Here is a 21,521-nt window from a genome sequence, read left to right on the forward strand (position 1 = left end):
ATTTTAGCGCAGAACAGCATTAACCCATGAAGTTTACTAGCACTGCACATTCCTGGGGCCTGAAGGATTCTAGTGAGACCCAGAAATCTGCCTTTGAAAAGACCCCTACATAGGATTCTGAGCGGGAGGTTTGTAGGTCACACATACCTTAAGAAATGCTCTCCTGGAGGTTTACTTCCCAAAACCTGGGCTCAGTTTCTCTTGGGAATAGGTAAGGGCAAGTATGGCCTGAGCCAACAACTGCATGTATCAGGTCCAGAAGTTGAGTTCAGCAAACCACTGAAGACATGGGCGGGAATAAGGGTTTCCCAGACAGAGCAACTCCAGCATTTGTTCACTTTCCACAGAGTTGTCTTTCTCAAGTTTCAAGTCTCTCTTTTACTTTTAGTGTGCCCCTTGTTACCTATGTAGAGCTTCCTTAGTAGTCCAAGTGCTTGTTCCACGGACCTGCCACCCCTGGTATCACCTGGAAACTTGTTAGAAACGCAGACTCTCAGGCCTCGCCCCAGATCTTCTGAGCCTGCATCTGCAGTTTAACCAAATCCCCAGAGGTCTGTATGCTCACTAAAAGTCTGAGATGTCCTGGTCTAAATGTTCTTGACTCCTTAATCTCTTCAATCCTTGCGTCCCTGAGTGGATGTGAATACTACAGGGAGCTCCAGCACAGGCCTCTCCCCCACAGAGTTCAGACTCCAAGGACTCTCTTAAAAGAGTTGCAAGTAGGGATCATGCCAAGCCCCATCTAACACGCCATGTCTCTCCTGCTATCCAGGGCACAGGTTCCCTAAGTGAGAGCTCCATCCCCTCTGTCTCTGACACCAGCACCCCAAGAAGAAGTCGTCGGCAGCTCCCGCCCGTCCCACCAAAGCCCCGGCCCCTCCTTTCCTACAGCTCCCTGATTCGACACGCAGGCAGCATCTCTCCACCTGCTGATGGAAGCGAGGAGGGCTCCCCGCTGACCTCCCAAGCCCTGGAGAGCAACAACGCTTGCCTGACCGAGTCTTCCAACTCCCCGCACCCCCAGCAGGGCCAACATGCCTCCCCCCAGCGCTACATCTCCGAGCCCTACTTGGCCCTGCACGAAGACTCCCACGCCTCAGACTGTGGCGAGGAGGAGACGCTCACTTTTGAAGCAGCCGTGGCTACTAGCCTGGGCCGTTCCAACACCATCGGCTCAGCCCCACCCCTGCGGCACAGCTGGCAGATGCCCAATGGGCACTATCGGCGACGGAGGCGCGGGGGGCCTGGGCCAGGCATGATGTGTGGGGCTGTCAACAACCTGCTAAGTGACACGGAAGAAGACGACAAATGCTAGAGGCTGCTCCCCCCTCCGATGCATGCTCTTCTCCCACATGGAGAAAACCAAGACAGAATTGGGAAGCCAGTGCGGCCCGGGGGGGCGGAAGAGGGAAAAGGAAGATGGAAAGACACCATGCATTATCAGAGAAGAGGAAGTAAAGGACAATCGGAACACCAAACCCACCAAATTGCTTTATTCCCCTTTGCAAGATGGGCACTGCCATAGTTCTGCCTCTTTGCTGGGGAAAGGAAACAGGAACATGGAGGGTTATTCCTGCAGGAGAAGGGACACGAGGATGGCTTTGCTTCCCCTTGCCCCTTCCCACTTTTCTAAAAGCTGTGGAGGGATCTAGCTGGCCTATGTCTACACTCAGTGCCCTAAGAAGCCTGGAAGACTTTCTGGCTCTTAACTGGGGAGTAGTGGAGACCATAGGAGAGGACTCTCCTCCCTCACCAGCTCTTACGCCTCAGCCAGCACCACTGCCACCAGGGCAACGCAGCAGCATCTCATGCATAACCCTGTGGCTTTCTTCCCCCAGGGCAGCGCAGGCTAAGTCAGGAACATCGGATGCCAGGGAGGGAGGAGAAAGCCGAAGCGAAAGGGGTCAGTGTGCTGAGGCAACAGCAGCAAGGGCTGGTCTGGATAAGAAAAGCCATAGCCAGGCAGCCCCTACCATGAGGGAGACGGTCAGAGAAACTGGTGGTGCTGGGGGGTATAGCCCCCCATCCTTGAGGCCTGTCACTCACAGTAGGTGCTGAGAGTTAGTTAGGACGGGTCAGGAAGTTCCCCAGGGTCCACAAAGGTGCCTAAGGCTCTGGTAAGGGTGAAGGTAAAAGTATTTAACAACTGCTGTGGCATCAATATAAGTGGAGTTTGGTTGTAGTGCTGGAGCCCACGCTGTTCCAGGCATTGGCTCTTTAGATGCCAGTCATGGGGGAACCCTGAGAATGTGGGTAGAGTAACAGGGGCCACCTAAGGGACTCAAAACAGAGTCTGTTTTCCAACCAGTGTGGGAACAATTAAATATGTGCAACAGTGCTACGGCCACACCAGCACCTCCTGGCTGAACGTCAGCCCACACTCTGGTCCGTGAGGCAGCAAGGCCAGTGCTGTGCCAAGCCCAGTAAGGCCAAGTGCCAGAGGCCCAGCCTTCCCTGCCACTCCTCTGAGAGGGCAGAACACACATATCCAAGTAGGCTACCCACCACTGGGTAGGGACTTCTGAAAAGATGGGAAAGGCGGATAGATTGAAATAAGCTTCTAGGAAAGTCTGGATTTGCTGAGGACCTCCCATGAGGCAGGACCATTGGGACTGCAGCGTCTGCAGCTGGTGTGGGGTTCAGGTCAGTTTGTCAGGATGCTTTAAGGTGATTAGTAAATATACCTCAGCTTAGACCTGGGCTGCTCCTTCTAGTAAAGTGGGCTCCAGTGGGGCCTCATCATACAGGATGACAAGACTGGGGCCCTGGTCACCTTGAATATTCCCCTGGGCCAAGATGGGGCTTCACCCCTCCCCAGAGTAAGAGCTGGGGCTGACAGTCCCACCCTGTCATTCCTAACTGCCCAAATGCAGAAGCACTGAGCAAGAGAGCCCTTTCTTGCCAAGCCAGTGCTCTTTTGGTACATGGCATACAGCTCCATTGGAGGGCACACATCACTGGCTTTATCTGGTGGAAATGTACCTTTCCCTTAAGTTCCTCTTTAGTGCCATCACAGCAGGGGAAATGACGGGGCCCTCCTTCCCCCCCACCCCCACAGGAACAGATGGAGCCTGCCACCCAGGATCCTGATCTGCCCTGCACTGAGCACTCAGTGGATAAACACTCCTCCAGCCCAGGCACACTCCTCCTCTTGGGCAGGAGAAATCCAGAGCTGTTATTTTTCTTAGAAGGAGCCTCTTTTTCCCCTATTTTTTAAATTGAAATATAATAGCTGTATCAGCCCTGAAAAGCCAAATTCAACCACATGGCTGGAGAATCATTTGTCATGGCCCCGCCTTCTCTTCTGATACTGATGGAGCTTCAATGACCCATGGTCAGCCCCCAAACCAAAGCTGTCCCAACAGAGGAGGCCAGTGAGGCAGAGACAGAGCTCTCCCACTCTCAGACCCTCTTTCGTCTTCATTTTCCTCTCCCACTTAGCACGTGTGTGCTTGAGGGTGGCTGGGAATGTGATATACAGTACCCGATCCTAACAGGTGTGATCATTACATAAGACGCTGATGCTGGGCCTTGTTTTGTGTTTAAAGTTTCCTCTGCTCAGTGTCATTTCATGCCAAAGTGCTGCTATGGGCTGCTTTGTGTGTACAAAATTGCTTTTTTCCACTTTGGAAACTCAGCTTTCCCTAGGGGAAGGCCTACAACAGGACGACTATTCTGAGCCAGCGAGTCTATTGCATGGTGTTTTGAGAAAGGGAATTGTAGTGATACCTTATGCCATTTCAACAGGAGAAATGCAGGCTGGCAGAGCAATTCCCTGAAATGGAATTTGCCTGCAAGTAGTATAAACAAACACTACATTTACTGTGCCAGGAAACCTTCCTGAACTCCTTGAACTCATACACACAAGTATTTGAGTCCTGAATAAAGTGTTGGAAGCACTGCAGATGTGGTCACCTGACTGACCACCTGGTTTTTCTATTACCAGTGAATTTCTTTTATTCACCTTCCCTTAACCAAGAAATTGGGTTTCTTTTCCCTCAGCCTGCACTTACTCTTCTATTAAGACCAGAAAATAAAATTTTCTGTTGAGTCACAAACTCATCATCATGTTTGGTTTTCTGCTGCCTCTGAACAAAAGTGAATGCCAGCCTTCCCTTGCTAGGTGTCAGAGCCTGCCTCCCTTGAAAAGAGGCCCATGTAGACCCCAACACCTGTTCTTTTCTCTGGTTAATTACAGCAGCGTCTTGAGAAATTCCATGCAAAAGAAGACTACGACCAGTGTTTGAGATATACCACAAGATCAAATTTGGGCACTGGCGGTCCCCTCAGAAGACTCTTGAGTCATATGTTCAGTTTATCTTGCTAATATATGACTCGTCTTCACCATCTCCTCAAAACAGAGTGAAGCCAAGATAGAGGAAGGTAAAAGGAGGAAAGAAAACCAAGGCAGGGAGATGATGTTCTAAGTAGATTGGCGTTTAGATATCCCTCATTTCACTTAAGGCTCCAGACAGACTCCAGGTAGGGAATGCATGTCTGTCTCTGTCTCTCTGTATCTTTCTCTGTGTCTGTCTCCCCATCTCCTAGAGGACAAAGTGCCAGCGACCTTTGGACAGGGGCAGGGCTCCAGCCAAGGTGCCTCTGAGCGAGGATCAGCATAGAATTTCCTGCCCCGTGAAGGGCTGGTGCTGGCTAGCATCCCCTTGGCTCCACGTGAGTCATGAACACAATTGTCAGTGGGGGTCTGTGCTGCTCTTCTAGCTGAAGAATCTGTTTTTCTTCTGGGCTTCACTTGTAGTCCCCACTCAATGTCTCCATAGGGCACTGAGATCACCAAGAACATTGCCCAGAAGCTAAACTCCAGATGTTCTAGATTTTGACCTCCCTTGACTCTGGGGTCACAAAGAGAAGACCCCATAATCCACCTCTCAGCCAGTATCTCCCTTCCCTGCACAGATTCCCCCCGACCCCATAGAGTCTATGTGGTGAGCATGAGGGTCGTCTTCCCTCTGTTCTCCCATCTCAGCCTCCGTTTTGCTGCATGTTAGCACTGATCCAACTCCTGAGATGGTTAATTCCACCCAATCCAAGCTTATTGGCTTGCCTGACTGACTCCACCAGTCTCTCACCTATTGGGGAATGCTGCATTCTAATGAAATAGGGTTTGGAACTCACCTGGTGCTCCTCGCAAGACGACACACAGCGTAGGGCGTGGGGGTGGACATAATGCCCACCCACTGGATAAAAGCTCACGGCAGGAAAATGAGGTCTCTCCTGGCATAATGGAACAAAAATCTCAGATAATTTTGATTTTTAAAAAGTTCTCAATTTTTCATTACATCCTACTTCTCAGCCCTCTGGATGTTTCATTTTTTTGGACAGAGTGTTTCTTTAGTGGGTGGGGCCAGGGACAGGTTGAGGGATATTTCTCAGCTCATTTATAAGATGATATAAATATTATGAGATTGTATGTAAAGAAAAAGCAAATGTATAGCAGAAGGGGAGCAGATAGCTACCTTTCAGGAATTTTGAGACTTGCAGGTTAAGGAATTTTTACTGCTATTTTTGTTCATCAGTTTCACGTCTGTTATGTTTTGAGATCCTCGGAAGCCTAGGGCTAGTATATGCCAAGAATCCTGGTGAGAGGCGTTGCCATGCCTTGGGGTGAATTCTTCCCCACCAGCTCTCTCACCCAGCCTGCAAGTTCTTCCCTCATAGATCCCAGAGCCATGGGCACTGTCCAGGAGGTATAGGAGAGGACTTTATGATGCAGGAAAGAAGGAAGAAGTGGGTCCCTTGCAAGTGGCCAGACAGAGAATGATAGTTTGACTCCAGAAAGAGTCTTTATGGAATCAGGTTCAGGTTTGGATAACTTCTCTTTAAAATATCTCCACACTGAGACTCTTATTTTAACAAAATCCAAACAAAATTAATTAACTCAGGGCTTATGACCTAACCTTTGTAAGAAGGTGATCAGAGAGATCCCACATTAATAAGCACTGCCTGTAGCAGCAGCTTTGCCTTTTTGTCTTTTGCTGTTTCTTTTCTGAACCACCCTGTACATCATAGCCAGGTCTACCCCAAATAGAGCAGCAGCTGATGGCTTCTCTGCTGTCTGAGGAGGGAGAGCTTGGCTGCAGAGCTATGGTGTTTTGTCAGCTGTTAGGTGCTACAGCCCACCCAGTCAGAGTACATAGACAAAGCGCTTTAAGGGACAAAGGACAAAGAACAGAACTGTCTTTGCTTTCCAGAGGCCATCTTTTTCTTTCCTTGAATCCCTTCTGCTTTAACCTTCTGAGGTGTATGCATCCCAGAGAGGTCACACCAAGCCAAAGAGAACAAATTCACAGATTGTCCCAACCTACCCAAAGGGCCTGAAAATCCTCTCTGAACAAAACTCAAGACAGTTGAGAAGTATGAATGGGGCTCATAGCAAAGTCCAGTTGATGGCTTTTGAGGCTGGGGCATCCCCAAACTGCCCTTCTATTTTTGTAGTTTTGCTTTCTTTTACCCACCCTCTCTCCGCATGCTATAAGTAGGGGAGTTAGAATCTTGACCTTCTAAATGCAAAAGGAGATTTTATAATAAGCCATGCTACCTATAAATACATTATTGAGGTTTGCATTTTTATTTTTGGAGGTATGAAAGAGTTGAGTAGACCAAGTCAAAAGAGATGTGGGGATTTATGTTTATTTTTATTTGTTTGGGGTTGTTTGGTTGGTGGCTGGGTTTCTTGTAACAGACCTATTATGGAATAGTAAAGAAGGATACCTTTGTGATCTGCAGTGTTTCTGAATCTGTTTCTCTTTAGGAAGTGATTGCCATCAAATTTAGTGATATGATATTTGAGTCAAAAATCTGAGGTTATCATACCATCTCTGTCTTCTCTCTCTGGTCTCCTTTTTGTTGTCTTTCTCCTTCTGTCTAAATTGGCCTCTGTCTTTTCCTAAGGACGTAACATATAACCCAAATTAATGAAAAACTCCCCCAAAACTTCAGTGAAAGCCAAAGAGATACAGAATTTTTTCAGGACATCTTTAACCAATACAAAATTTATGTCTTAATAAGAAGGTAATTTTTACAATAGTGTAGTAATCTGATAAATGAAAACTATTGGAAGTCAATAGTTTTTTATGTTCCAGCTTTCTGTATTCAAACTTGTGCCTTCAGCAAGCATCTCTTCACTTTCTTTCCCTTGTCAACTGAAATATGAATGTTTGGCTAACTCATGATGTAAAGTGTCTGTTAAGTTAATAATACATAATTTAAAGTACTTAGTCTCCACAAAGCAATTTAAAAAAACCTTCACTTGTTAGATCCCATGAAGTACCTATGAAATTCTCAGCATTGCTATAAGCATTTGATTTTTTTTAAGGAAACTTTCTGTTTAATGGAATCTGAATCCAGGATTTGCTTTAATTTCACTCTGTTCTTCCCATTTTCCCTTATTCTTCTTGTTATCTAATTTTGAAAAAAACCTAGACTTTTTTTTTTTTCAATCCAGAAAGTTGGGTTTTCATGATCTGAGCTTCCTTGTGTCACCTTCTCTTTGTGCAAACTTAAGCCAGTCATATATCATCACCCAGACATATTCTCCAACCCAGCACTGGAAATCTGAACGAATCTTTTCTCTTTTTGTCCGACAAGTTTGTCAGAGATAAGAATGGATTGCTGTCTACATTCTACAACCAGACCCTAGACTTTACACCAGGCTGTGTCACTTCCTCTTCACTTCACTCAGAAGATGGCCCCAAAACTGAAAAGGAAATGAAACCATTCAAATATACCAAGTCTGAATTTGACTTTATTTGATGACTCAGTTTTCCTTCGAGTACTCTGATTTTTTTTTATGGCAATGGCCTATATGGCACAAGAACCCACCACTTAAAGTAAATCTGTGAAACATTTTTATAAGGGATGAGCAGGAAAAACATACTCCAAAATTTTAAAGTGCCATTAATCAATTTTTAAAAATAAAGGTACTATGAAATGAGGGCTAAACAATGTAATATAACTGCCAGTTAAGGTAGACAGTAGTTGTGGTCTTAGTTACATTTGATATGGAGTTGTATAATACTAGGCAGATCCCAGTGGAGTTAGTAAAAACATAGGTATTAAGTTTTAATGGCTACCAATTGGGATATATACTTAGCCTGCAGGCTGAACTTTAGTCAGTGTTTTTCTATCCTGGTGTTTTGTGAACCAGTCAAAAGTTATACAAAGCCACCCTAACTGCTGCAATTGCAGAGGAACTTGCCTCTTGGTGATATTAGAGGGCAGTCCAGCTCCACTCAAACTGAGTCCAAGATTTGAATTCACCCAGAAAAACAAATGGAGGAGAAAAGCCTAATTCACTAGATGTGTTTGGCATTTCATGGTTGGGACAATGGAGTAGAGGGTAGGAAGACAAGCTGTAGAACAAAAGCAAAGTGAGGTAGAAAATAACAGGTCCCAGAAGGGGACAGACTTACAGATGTGTAACCTTGGATCCTCTTTTTCACTTAAATTATGTGTAAACTTCTTAGCACAAGACTGGATTCAGAGAAGTTCTTTCTGTTAAACTCACCTAGGGTAGTGGATTTGAAGGCCTCAGAGGATTAATAGATTCCCGAAATTCTCTTCCAGACCTGAGAGATGGAGAGAAAGAGGTTCTTGCTTTAAAGCGGCTCGAAGACAATCTTTATGACTTTAGCAACTCTTCAACATAGTAGCACCAATAATGGAGAGATTATATTAACTTCCTAGTGGTGAGAATACCATGGGATGGGAGAAGGGCCAGTGAGTGGGACGGGGATGAGCTTCATCAGGAACAGAGATTTCAGACTCTGCAGGGTGCACCGGTTCTAGCCTCAAATAACAACATTGCAAGGAGGTGGACTACAGGGTCCACACCCTCTGTCCTTTGGGGCCCATGGTCAGGCCATTCCCTCTTTGTTTTGCTCCTAGAGGATGAGCATGTCATATGAGATCAGGAGGGAAATTGGGTGCTCTGCCTCAGGCTGTTAAAATGCTGCTACCGGCATTCTAAAACGTGCAAGTCATGCCCCACAAGACACTTCCTTAGGGCAGCATCCACTGTGGTGTGCCAGCCTGACACCCCTGCAGTCACGGTGTTTGAATGGCAGCTGATGCTGGCCCACCCAGAGTATCGGTGCATCTCTCCTAAAGCCACAGTTCAGCACTGCATGTTGACCAGGCGGATATCCTGTAATATAGATGCTCGTTTGGATCCAAAAGGAAAACCATTAAAAATAAAAGAAAGATAAAAAACTTTAATGTTTTGGGGGGGATAAAAGAAAAGAATAAATAAAACCTTGTTGTAAAGAATGTATCAGCCTGATTTCCCTCACTTGATGTGTTTCTTTGCTGCTACCAAAAAGGGAGATCATGGGAGTGAAGCCCACCAGGACCCTCAGGGTAAGCTGGCAGCAGGCTCTGCAGCTGCACTTAGTTGGGGTCTGCTCACACCACTCAGGAGGAATTCAGGAGGCTTTCAAAGTCCCAGGGACATCCTGGCCCTGAAAGGTTTTCTTTTACTAAAAATGTACTTTGTGCTGTGTGTGGTAGCTCGTACCTGTTACCCCAGCTATTCAGGAAGCTAGGGCAGAAGGATTACTTGAGACTAGGAGTTCGAGACTGGCCTGGATGACAGAGTGAGACTCCCACCTCTTAAAAAGAAAAAATAGGAAACAAATATTCTCTGCTTTGGATAATATTTTTTTAAAAAGATTCCATACTAACTCGTTCCCTGAAAGAGATAAACAGATTTTCTAATCAGGACGCTGTCCTGATCTCCAAGTGAGGAATTTAACAAGGTAGGCAGAGAACTTCCTTATGGAACAACAGGGCTCTGTGACCAGAAAATCTATGACCAGTCTCCTCTCTGAAAAATGGTGGGATTATAGGACACCAGCTTAGCCACCAAGTTCAGGAAGCAGCTGATTCCCAAGACTCTTAGGAGATACTGTCCATTCTTCCTCCTGTCTACATCACTCCCCATTTCACTGCAATTGCTCCCTTGCCACAGGGAAAGCAGCAAGCCCCAGGCCCAGGTATCCATTTGATTTGCCACTCCGAGAACTGTCTGCTTCATTCTGCTTGGGGAAATATCATCATCTAATCCTAGTGTTAATTATTTTACTCTGAGCAACGCTTTTATCAATTAGATAGAAACCAGCATTCCAAAATAAGTCCCCTAAGTTTGAGCCAAGATATTTCTTGAGTCCTAAGATATATGACTTTATTAGCTAGGATTTTTCTTATGATTAAAAACATCCAAAAATGTGATATGTGGTCATCTCTCAGGGAGGTCTAGGTCCTTGGAGGCTGGATTTTAGAAATTTCTAAGATTCTCTACAACTCTTAAATTTTATGTTATTTTTCAATCATAATTTGTTTCCTGTGGCTTCTATCACCATTGGAGTTAGAATTTGACAACCTTTAACTTCACACTTTCATGAGATAATACATTGGTTTCTTGGGCAAAGGTTGGTCTGTAAGCAATTTACATGGATTGATGATTTCTGTTCTTGTTTTCTTCTAACCTGGAACTTAGGCCCACAGTTTTCCACAGGCTAATGGCACTAGGAAACAGATATAAAGAAAAACAGACACTGTTCTGAGTTTCTCTTGAGTGTTTTTGTGCTATGATCGGATCATCTGTTGGTTACCTTTACACATTATGTTCCTAAACCTTCTATTCTGCCTCTGGGATAGTAGAAACTTGTCTTTACTTGTGTATCACGTTACTTTGCTAATGAGCTGGGAAAATTCCCAAACTAAAGACCCAGATTTTAGTTTTTTAAACATTTAATCACAAAATATTGGGACTAGTCACAGGCGCACATACCCCCGGAACTCCTTAAACACCTGCAACAAAAAGAAAGAAAAGAATAGAGGCTACAAATGCAAGTGCTGGAATAGAACCAACTGAGGTCAAACCTGTGCACCACCAGTTACATGCTGTGTGGCCCCGAGTTGGCCACTTAACCTAAGACTCACTTTCTTCACCTTTAAAATGGGAACAATAATAGCAACTACCCCATAGCGTGGTTGGGCAGAGTGAACACAGAGTATATGAAGAGAATAGCCCGTGTCTGTCCACAATAGGCATCTGATAAATGGCAGGTCTCACCATTGTTGTCATCATTATCACCATATACAAGTGCATTCCCCAAACCCACCACATCTGAGAAACTGAACCTTTCAGGACCACATGCTGAGAATACGCTGGTGGGTGCTCCCCTTCTGTTAATGAAACACAGAGGACAAGTTGATCCTTAGCAAGTTTCTAAGGAAAGGGGGATACATTTACAAAGCAAATGATTACTGTATAGCTATTTTAAAATAATGCCGCCACTCTTGTCTCAGAAACAAGTCATAATTTTGTTTATTCTTCATTTCTAATTTCCATATTCATTTAATAACCAAATGGGAAAAACATTAGTGGGAGATGGTAATTGTAAAAGTAGCCAATAAAGTTAATGGCAGCATTAAAAACACTGTACACCTATAAACACAGCAATATTCAAGGCACTTTGAAATATCAAGTAACTCATTGACGGCACATGTAAGTGAACCATAAATTTAGGGTCAGTGGCCTAATGGTTAGTCCATTAGAAAAAAGGAAAAAATAATAATAATACTTTTTGAAAACCATTCCTAAGTGATCAATAAAGAATGATTAGTTCATAAAGCATCAACTCTGGACATAAGTAAATTGAGAAACCCTTTCCAGGAGATTGCCAGGGGAATATTCAGGATACCAGAAGGCAAAACAATGCTTGACTGAAGTCAAGCACTATAAATCCATCCAGAAAGAGGGCTCCCATACCTCAGGGCACTGCTTCCAGATTCCCATCCGCTGCTTCTGCATGCAAAATCATGTGTGTGTTTAAAATCAACTATAGCCTTCATCTGCTGATCTAAATGATTCTACAACACGTAGGAATCACAGAGCCCAGACTGTTGACTTAAGGGAGAGTCTAGGTATTGATTCTGCCCTAGTCTATTGCATACGTGAGGGATTTGACATTTGGAAACACTCTAAAATGGGTTTTCCAAAGGCCAAGAAAGTCTCCTGCGAACCTGGACTGCCATATTAGACTCCCGAGGGTAGCCTCAGCAACCCTAGCACAACCGTCCGAAAAAGAAGGAAAAAATAACTGCAACACACCCCAGGAGGCTTCTTTTGCTCATGTGTCCAGAAGACTCCTTTAGGAACCTAATGGAAGCTATGTATCCTCTCCCTTGAAAAGGGTACCAAAATATCTGAGTGTTTACATCCTCCAGTCCCACCCCGAGCCTGTTTATAACCCCTGCAACAGTAGCAGGAGGTATCATGGAAAGACCAGGCATAAATGAGCTATTTTCATCAAAGTAATTCAAAGAAAGAGCTATGACAATTGGACCAAACTATTCAGGCCTAGAAATAGAGGACAGAATCCAGGCTGATTTCCTGGCATATTGGACATACTGCTTGCCCCTGTGACCAGATCAGATGGCTTGACATTGATGGGAATACAATGTGGCTATCTGGGAGGTGGGGTGGAAGAGAAAAGGGCAACTTACATAAATATAGCTCAGTAAATACACTGGCATAAGGCATTAGGTAGACCTGGGTAGAAATTCTAGCTATGCATTTAACAGTGACCACAGTCAGGTTACTTAGCTTGTAACCCCTGATTTCCTTAACTGTATAATTAGGATAACAAGACTTACCTTGCATAGTTGTTTTTAGGATTAAACACACACACACACACACACACACACACACACACACACACAGAGAGAGAGAGAGAGAGAACCCAGCATGGTGTCTATCACATAGCTGGAATTCAGTGAAACACGACTGCTATTATTAGTCCACTCATTCATTGAATGTATTTATTAACCATTTACTATGGTGCCAAGCAGTAGGGTTTTAATAAGCAAGCCAGATGAAGCAGTTTCCTTAAGTTGTTCACAGACTAATGGAAGCTACAGATAAGGAAACAAACCATTGCACCATGGTGTAATCTTTCTGAGGGTGAGGGATTTTCAAGGTACTATGGAAGCCCCTAAAAACAACTTGGGGAGTCAGAAATGGCTTCCAGGGAGAACTGCTATTTGAGACAAAGCCTAAAGAATAACAAGAGTTGGCTGGGCCATAAGGATGGGGGCGAAGATGTCAGGAAGAGGGGCAGGAGGAGGTATCTTGCTCTAGTTCAAGGGCAGATCTTTGAGAGAGCTTGTTAAAGGACAGGCTGGAGAGTGAAGGGAGAGCTTACAAGCTATTTCTCAGAGTTTAGCCTTCACACTATCCCTGCTTTGGCAAACAGCAATGGCAAGTATTAAAATCATGGGGAGACTAGGCACAGACATTGTACCGATAAACCAAACCAGGTTTACTTACCTGAATAAGGAAGAAACTCAAAATAGAGAAATAACCGTATTCTCCAAGACCAAGATACAAGCTTCTGGCCACTGAATTCTGCATGAGAGTGCGCACAGCTAACAGTGAAAACATGAATGAGTAAGGGTCATACCAGACCCTCTGGAGACCTGATTATCTCCCCCATTTTTAGCCTACCTCAGAGGGTCTCATTTAATTCTTTCAGCAACCCAAGCTCCACATGTCTATATCCACCAATGGAAGGCAGTGAGCTTGACCAGTACTAGTGAAGCCTTCAGACACTCGCTGCTGATTCTCCACTGCCCTAAGAGACCCAAGGGACCCTCTGTAGGATACCTTTCAAGTTTCCCTTAAGGACATATACAGCTCTGTCACGAACATGTTCAGCTTTTTCAGAACATTTCTCACAGGATGAGCCAAGGACCAAAAGAAATCAGACCACAGTCCCATTTTCTTTTTCTTTTTTTCTTTTTTTCATTATACTTTAAGTTCTAGGGTACATGTGCATAACGTGCAGGTTTGTTACATATGTATACTTGTGCCATGTTGGTGTGCTGCACCCATCAACTCGTAGGCACCCATCAATTCGTCATTTATATCAGGTATAACTCCCAATGCAATCCCTCCCCCTTCCCCCCGCCCCATGATAGGCCCCGATGTGTGATGTTCCCCTTCCCGAGTCCAGGTGATCTCATTGTTCAGTTCCCACCTATGAGTGAGAACATGCGGTGTTTGGTTTTCTGTTCTTGTGATAGTTTGCTAAGAATGATGGTTTCCAGCTGCATCCATGTCCCTACAAAGGACGCAAACTCATCCTTTTTTAGGGCTGCATAGTATTCCATGGTGTATATGTGCCACATTTTCTTAATCCAGTCTGTCACTGATGGACATTTGGGTTGATTCCAAGTCTTTGCTATTGTGAATAGTGCTGTAATAAACATACATGTGCATGTGTCTTTATAGCAGCATGATTTATAATCCTTTGGGTATATACCTAGTAGTGGGATGGCTGGGTCATATGGTACATCTAGTTCTAGATCCTTGAGGAATTGCCATACTGTTTTCCATAATGGTTGAACTAGTTTACAATCCCACCAACAGTGTAAAAGTGTTCCTATTTCTCCACATCCTCTCCAGCACCTGTTGTTTCCTGCACAGTCCCATTTTCTAATAAGAAAATCCTCTGATAGAATCATAGCCAGTGGTGGAGATAAATTATAGAAGCTTAAAGTATGTCATCAAAGCAGTCTTTTCTTCATTAAAACACAATAATTGTCCCTTAAAAATAGGATTGTGTTAATAATAAATTGATAGATGAACAATTTCCAGGAGCATATCTTAAAGTGAAACTCACCTCAAATATTTGTCTAGGAGAAGCAAACTAGTTGCCATGGTAAAATCGGTTAACCAATTCTACTGAAAGTCCTCTCTTGTCATAGTAACTCCCTTTGCCTGGGACTCTATTTCCCTGTTATATTTCTGCCCCAGACCTATCAGATCACCTTTCTTATTTTCCAGACATTTGGAAACTATCTTTTTCAATCACTTTTCTTTTGTTCAGTGTGGGGTGTGTCATTAAAAATAAAGGAGAGGGTCTCCATAGATAGACTCTAACTGTTTTAAATAACTCCAATTCTTAGAATCAATTTAAAATAAGCCATGTTGTATGTGCGTGAGTGCTGCTTGGGGAGATTGGTGATGCCCCCTCGGCTAACAGTGGAGTAGGTGAGCTAACAAGGAGTTCCTGGTGCCAGGTGGGTCTTTGCACACTGAATTCGTGTCTGTGGGGAGAAGCAGCTGCCAGTCACATCTGAACTGGGAGGAGATGACTTTAACCTTAGGCAATAACTAGAGTTCTGAATGGCAGCTGCTCTGCAAGATTGAGGAAATAACAGAGGTTCTCAGGCAGCATAATTGTATGCCAGCATAAGTTGTTGTTTTATCTTTTTAAGAGAGGGAGAGAGAAAAAATAGGTATGGAAAAGAGCGGAAGAAGAAGGAAAAGAAAAAGAAGAAAAATGGTAACTGGCAACTTTACCATTATCAAGCATCACAATCTAGTCACTCAGCATAGAATAAAGGCTCTTTTTTAATTAGAGAAATAAGCAGGTTAGTCACACACTAATCAAGACCTATTTTTGCTTGAATTAGGTCAGTTTTCGTTAAATGCCTCTCTAGAAATAGGCGGAGGTCGAACTCTCCATGGGTGGTTTGCATGGATGCAGCAGAGATGACTCACGTTTGCTGATCTTAAAAGCTGTACAGATGGCTGGGAGCAGCTGATTAAAACCTCCTTGACAACTCCTCGGAGACTGAAGACCACCCGCCTCCATCTTCACTGGGAGCAAATGGACTGTAGAGTGAGCAACATGGTTTCTGACCTGATCTTCATGTCAGGGGGTGCACAAAGACAGCTGATCTTTTGCTAAACAGAGTGTCAGGGAAAATAATCCTCAGCTTATTGTGAATGCACACTGGACAGAGAATTGCTGGCACTTTTGTGAACTGGTAGGTCTCTGCACCGGAATAAGAAGCCACTGTAACTGGGTCCTTGTGGTGTGACTGATTCGTTTTCAGTCTACCCAGACTGTCCTGGTTTTAAAACTGAAAATCCTGCAGCCTGGGAATCCCCTTAGTTCACTGCAAACCAACAATTGGTCATCTTTGCTGTCCTCACAAAGAGTAAGATGCAAGACCAAATTTTGGCTTGAAAGATGCTCCAGGTTCTCCACAGTTGGTGAAAAATCATTGAATGAGAAAATGTGCAGGATAAAAGGGATATTAGTAACTACCTGATCCAGTAGTTTTCAAACTTCAGTGTATATCAGAACTCCCTGGGCTGCTTATTGAAAATGTAAATGTCTGGGTTCTAATTCCAAAACTCTGATTCTGTATGTCTTAGGTAGGGTCCCAAATTCTGCAATTTTATAAGCACCTGGATGACTCTGATTATACATGGTCCAAGGACCTATGTTTGAAAAGCAGAGATTTAATTACAGCTCATTTTATGGATAAGAAGTCTATGTTGCCTGAAGGCACACAATACGCAACTGCAACGTGGTTTAAAATAAAATCTCAAATCTGCACTCCGCTCTTGGTCCAAATTTATTTTCATTTATAGCATTTGGGGGTTACATGGTCCCTTTTTCTTGCAACTGTCTGATCATGTTATCCTTCTCGAAAAATCATCATTTCAAAAAGTATTTGACAAACAGAAAATAGAGACTCACTAGATGTAGCCATATTTATAGGGTTTGGCATTTCTTTTCTGTGAGTAGCTGATGTCAGCTTCCAAGGAACAGAAGCTGTAATGTCTTGTTTTCCTTCTTGAGAAGTTTCTTAGAAGCATCAGCTGCTTTGAGCCAGTTTGCTTTTGTATACAAGGTTCTGAGACCTCACACTGATTCAGCCAGGACAGGGGATGTTAATTTTAAAGGTACCTGAGGCTGGGCATGGTGACTCATGCCTGTAATCCCAGCACTTTGGGAGGCCAAGGCAGGCGGATCACAAGGTCAGGAGATCGAGACCATCCTGGCTAACATGGTGAAACCCCGTCTCCACTAAAAATACAAAAAATTAGCCAGGCGTGGTGGTGGGCACCTGTAGTCCTAGTTATTTGGGAGGCTGAGGCAGGAGAATGGCGTGAACCCGAGAGGCAGAGATTGCAGTGAGCCAAGATTGCGCCACTGCACTCGAGCCTGGGTAACAGAGTGAGGCTTTGCCTCAAAAAAAAGGTACCTGCGATTAGACATAATAAAACAATTCAGTCTCCCAATTTTGCAGTTCATAGAATTGGACCCAAGGCATTTCATGTCAGTATGCCTCATCTCTGGTTTTTCCATAGCATGTAGAATCAGTCCTTAAATTTCAGAGCAAAGGGTAAGCTTTCTAATGTAGTATTTTAAGCTGACTTTGACTAAAAAGCTGGCAATTTGGGATGGGCTTCATTTCATGTTGTTTTATTCTGTGTCTGTCTTCTCCCATTTTATTTTTTGTTTTTATATCTGAACGCATACTGCTAGTCTTCAGAAATCTTCCTCCATGTGACTTTTGTCTAATAATGCTCATAGGCTTGTCCTCTGGAGCTACCTAAGTCTAATTCCTATTCCAGAAGACAATTCTTCAAATATTTGAAAAAAGTTATCAAGACCTACCTATGCTATACATGCCTAATTTATTCAGGTGTCAAGTCCCCTTTCCAAACTCCTGGTTCTCCTCCAGGTGTGATTTACAACATTACTGTCTTCTTAAAGTACATCATCCAGGACTGAACCCAGATCCTCATCCCCACCGATCTCACATGCAGCATCCATCATTAGAACTGGGTGAGGTGAAGGGAGAAGACCCACAGATCCACAGAAAAGCACAAAGATTTCCACAACTAGGAGTCTGTGAAAAGGGCCCCATCCAGAAAATGGAGGGAGAAATCATCCATTCCTCTCACCTTCCAGGTGTGGACTGGGAATTGCTGTAGCAATGGTGACAACAAATTGAAGCCAAGTGGAGATGTGGAGACAATCCATTCAAAGCATTGGTATGATCAATGCAATGGACTGAATGTTTGTGTCTCCCCAAAATTCATATGTTAAAACTCTAACCCCAGTGTGATGCTATTTAGAGGTGAGGCCAGTGGGAGCTAATTAGATCTGGAGGGTAGAGCCCTCATAAATGGGATGGGTATCGGTCTTAGTCAACTAGTGCTACTACAACAACATACTGTAGACTGAGTGATTTATAAAGAACAGAGATTTATTTCTTGGAGTTATGGAGGCTGTGAAGTCCAAGATCAAGGAACCAGCACTGGTGCCTGTTAAGGGCTGCTCTCTCTTACAGGATGGCATCTAATAGCTGTATCTTCACATGGCAGAAGACAGGAGGGCAAGAGAGTGCTCCCTTCAACCTCCAGTCCTTTCATAAAGGTACTCCACCCTCGTGACTTCACGGCAGGTGTGACCTACCAAAGGCCACACCTCCTAATACTTTTGTATTGGAGGTTAAGCTTTAACATGAATTTTGGAGTGGCACCATCATCCAAACCATTGTTACACCCCTACAAGGAGAGGCCAGAAAGGTAGCTAGTACTCTTTCCACCACAGAAGCAACACAGCAGGAAGACAGCCACCTACAAACCAGGAAGCAGGCCCTCACCATACACCTTATCTACTGCACCTTGATCTTGGACTTCCCAGCTTCCAGAACAGTGAGAAATAAATGTTGTTTAAGCCACCCAGTCTCTGGTAATGTGTTATAACAACTGGAGCTGACTACGATAACCAGCTTCTTGAGCCACAGTTCCTACAGACTGGGTTGCATATGTTTCAAAGAAAAGCATTTTTTTCAATAAAACATTCTTTATTCATGAATTGCAGAGTTTTGTCTTAACATTTTTGTCCTTTAACAACTTTAATGAGATACAATTCACATCTCACAGTGCATCCATGTATAATTACAGTTTAGGGCCGGGCACGGTGGCTCATGCCTGTAATCCCAGCACTTTGGGAGGCCGAGACGGGCGGATCATGAGGTCAGGAGATCGAGACCATCCTGGCTAACATGGTGAAACCCCGTCTCTACTAAAAAATACAAAAAACTAGCCAGGTGAGGTGGCGGGCGCCTGTAGTCCCAGCTACTCGGGAGGCTGAGGCAGGAGAATGCTGAGGCAGGAGAATGGTGTGAACCCGGGAGGCGGAGCTTGCAGTGAGCCGAGATTGCGCCACTGCCCTCCAGCCTGGGCAACAGAGCGAGACTCTGTCTCAAAAAATAATAATAATAATAATAATAATAATTACAGTTTAATGGTTTTTATTATATAGAATTGTGAAACTATCACCACTGACAACCTTAGAATGTTTTCATCACCTCAAAAACATAATCAAATTTTAGGCATTATCCTAATCAATTTATTTACTAATTTCACCCATTTACAGGACACTTACTTTGTGTAGTAATAACTGTGCAGCGAGTACTAAATATTATAAGAACCCAATATGAAAGAACGAGGAATAAAGGGGGAAATTTACTACTTGGAGACTAAATGACCCTGGTGTACAATATGAATATGCCATGTATTTATTTATGCCATTTATTTATTACTATGCCAATTTTGTATAGCAACTAAGAGCGAAGACTGGGGCCAAATTGGCTGAGTTCAAATATTGCTTTCACTACCTCCTGACCCTAGGAAAGTCAGTTCCATGTGAAACATGAAGACAATGATTGTTCCTACCTCATATGATTCTTACAAGGATTAAATAGATTAATATGCACAATATTTAGGACAGGGATGGTTCTCTATCAGTGTTTGCTAATCTTATTGTATATAAAGTAATCCTATACATTCTGACCTACTAGGGTAATCCTTCATGACTATGAAGGCTGTGAGATTTTGTATTTGTACATATACTCTGCCAGCAGTTCAGTATGCATCAAGAATGTGGTTAGAATGAGATATTTTTGAAATTATTCATGATTGGGTGTTTTACCTGGGAGAAAAATTAGAGATAGTCTAACCTTATTTAATGAATGAAAAGGAAACGAAAAAGAAGCCCAGAGAAGTAACTTATTCACTCAAATTCACACAGCTACAGAATGACAGTTCTTGGCTTAAAAATAAGGGTTTCTGTCATTTAAGTTTGCCAGTGCCCAGAATGGTACTTAGTACATAATAGGTACTAAAATGTTTAATTGAAGGAGGTGGATGATTCGCTTAGAATATGCTAGAGTGACATAAGAGAGTCACTGACCTTTCAGTTTCTTTATTGCAACATGCTTTCTCTCACCTCCAGACTGAGGCATGCATTTTTATTTACCTTGAAAATCTTTCCCAACTATCTTTTGCCTAGCTTCCTACTCCACCTTCAGGAGGAGTTGAGGCAAAAAATCTTCCCCAGTGGTATAACTCTGGGTGGAGCACTTCTTCTATGTACTGCCATAGTACCTTGTACTTTCCCTGTTATTGCAATGTTATATAATCACACCAAGTTACAACTGGTCAATCCATTCCACTAGAATGTAAGCTACACAAAGGTAAGGACTGTGTTAATGTTTCAACAGTTTTCATTTCTGACACAACAGGGACTTAGCATACAGTAATAATATTTTCAGAGGAACATCAGAAACCATGGAAGGAACTGATGATTGTTCCCAATATTTGTTCTCCCTTCTTCTTCTAAGAACAGAATTTTCTCACTGGTCTTTTAGGTCACATGACTACCACACCAGAGACAGCATTGTCCAGCCCACCTTGGAGCTAGATGTAGACAGTGATTAAGTTGTCACCAGTGGAATCAAAGTGTGGCAGGCCTGGTTTTATGAACGCAGGCCTCCACAACAACTGTTCCAACACTGACTGAGTGCTTAAGTTAAATATTAAAAGCTGATAGAGCCAGTGCCCTTACACAAAGGCTGGAATGTAATAAAAGCCCACCAAGAGTCTTGCCCAGGCCTTTCCTGGGCCTTAACAAGATAACTAAGATAACAAGATAACGAAGGAATTCTTAACAGGATTCGTTTAGAATTAAACAAGTTTTACTGGGGTTTTGAAAAAACTCCTCAGACTTCCACAAACAAGTTTACTGGGGGTCTGAAGGAACTCCTCAAACCTCCATAATTTAGCAGAAGACAAGATAAGGGTAATCACCCCACCACTTGGACACATTTAGATTAAGTAAATTTACTAAGGATCGAGAGGGAGGTCTTCAGGACTCAGATCTTAGTTATAGATCAAAAGAAGTTAATCACTATGTCTTCAGGTAAATGCATACTTGCACATAGACATACAGCTTAGAAGGTATAGAAGCTCTAGAAAACCTTATAATTTTTGAGTTGTTCTGGCGATGTTTTCCAGGTCTTCTCCCTGTACCCAGTTACAGAAATAAACTCTCTTCTTTCCTAGTTCATCTGCATCTCATTATTGGGTCACAAGAATAAGCAGCCCGACCCTCATTTTGGTCCGGGAACAAAAGCGCAAGTGATAAGTACAACTTTCTTAAAAAGAAATGCTTACAATCGACTTTCTCGTCTTCCCTTCTTTCTTTGGGCTAGAAGGTAGTTGTGGTGCTGGTAAGCTAAATGGGAGCAGGTGAGGGCAGAAAATATCCCCAAGGGATGGTGAAGCAGCCAGGTAGAAGGAAACAAAGTTCTTGGATGATCTTGTAGGGCAGGGTAGT

General features: G+C 43.5%; 1 protein-coding gene across 3 annotated transcripts in view; it reads left to right on the forward strand.

Annotated features, from left to right (window-relative positions):
• The window catches only part of CACNA1E (calcium channel, voltage-dependent, R type, alpha 1E subunit), a 347,324-nt gene extending 338,036 nt beyond the window's left edge, over positions 1–9,288 (forward strand). For all 3 annotated transcript variants that reach the window (XM_011951155.1, XM_011951156.1, XM_011951158.1), the window contains one exon: positions 773–9,288. In XM_011951155.1, coding sequence (XP_011806545.1) covers positions 773–1,315 — 543 coding nt within the window. In that variant the 3' untranslated portion in view covers positions 1,316–9,288. The remainder of the gene's footprint in view (positions 1–772) is intronic.
• Positions 9,289–21,521: the final 12,233 nt, after the last annotated feature.

This window comes from Colobus angolensis, unplaced genomic scaffold (assembly GCF_000951035.1).
Source record: "Colobus angolensis palliatus isolate OR3802 unplaced genomic scaffold, Cang.pa_1.0 Scaffold315, whole genome shotgun sequence".
NCBI lineage: Eukaryota > Metazoa > Chordata > Mammalia > Primates > Cercopithecidae > Colobus > Colobus angolensis.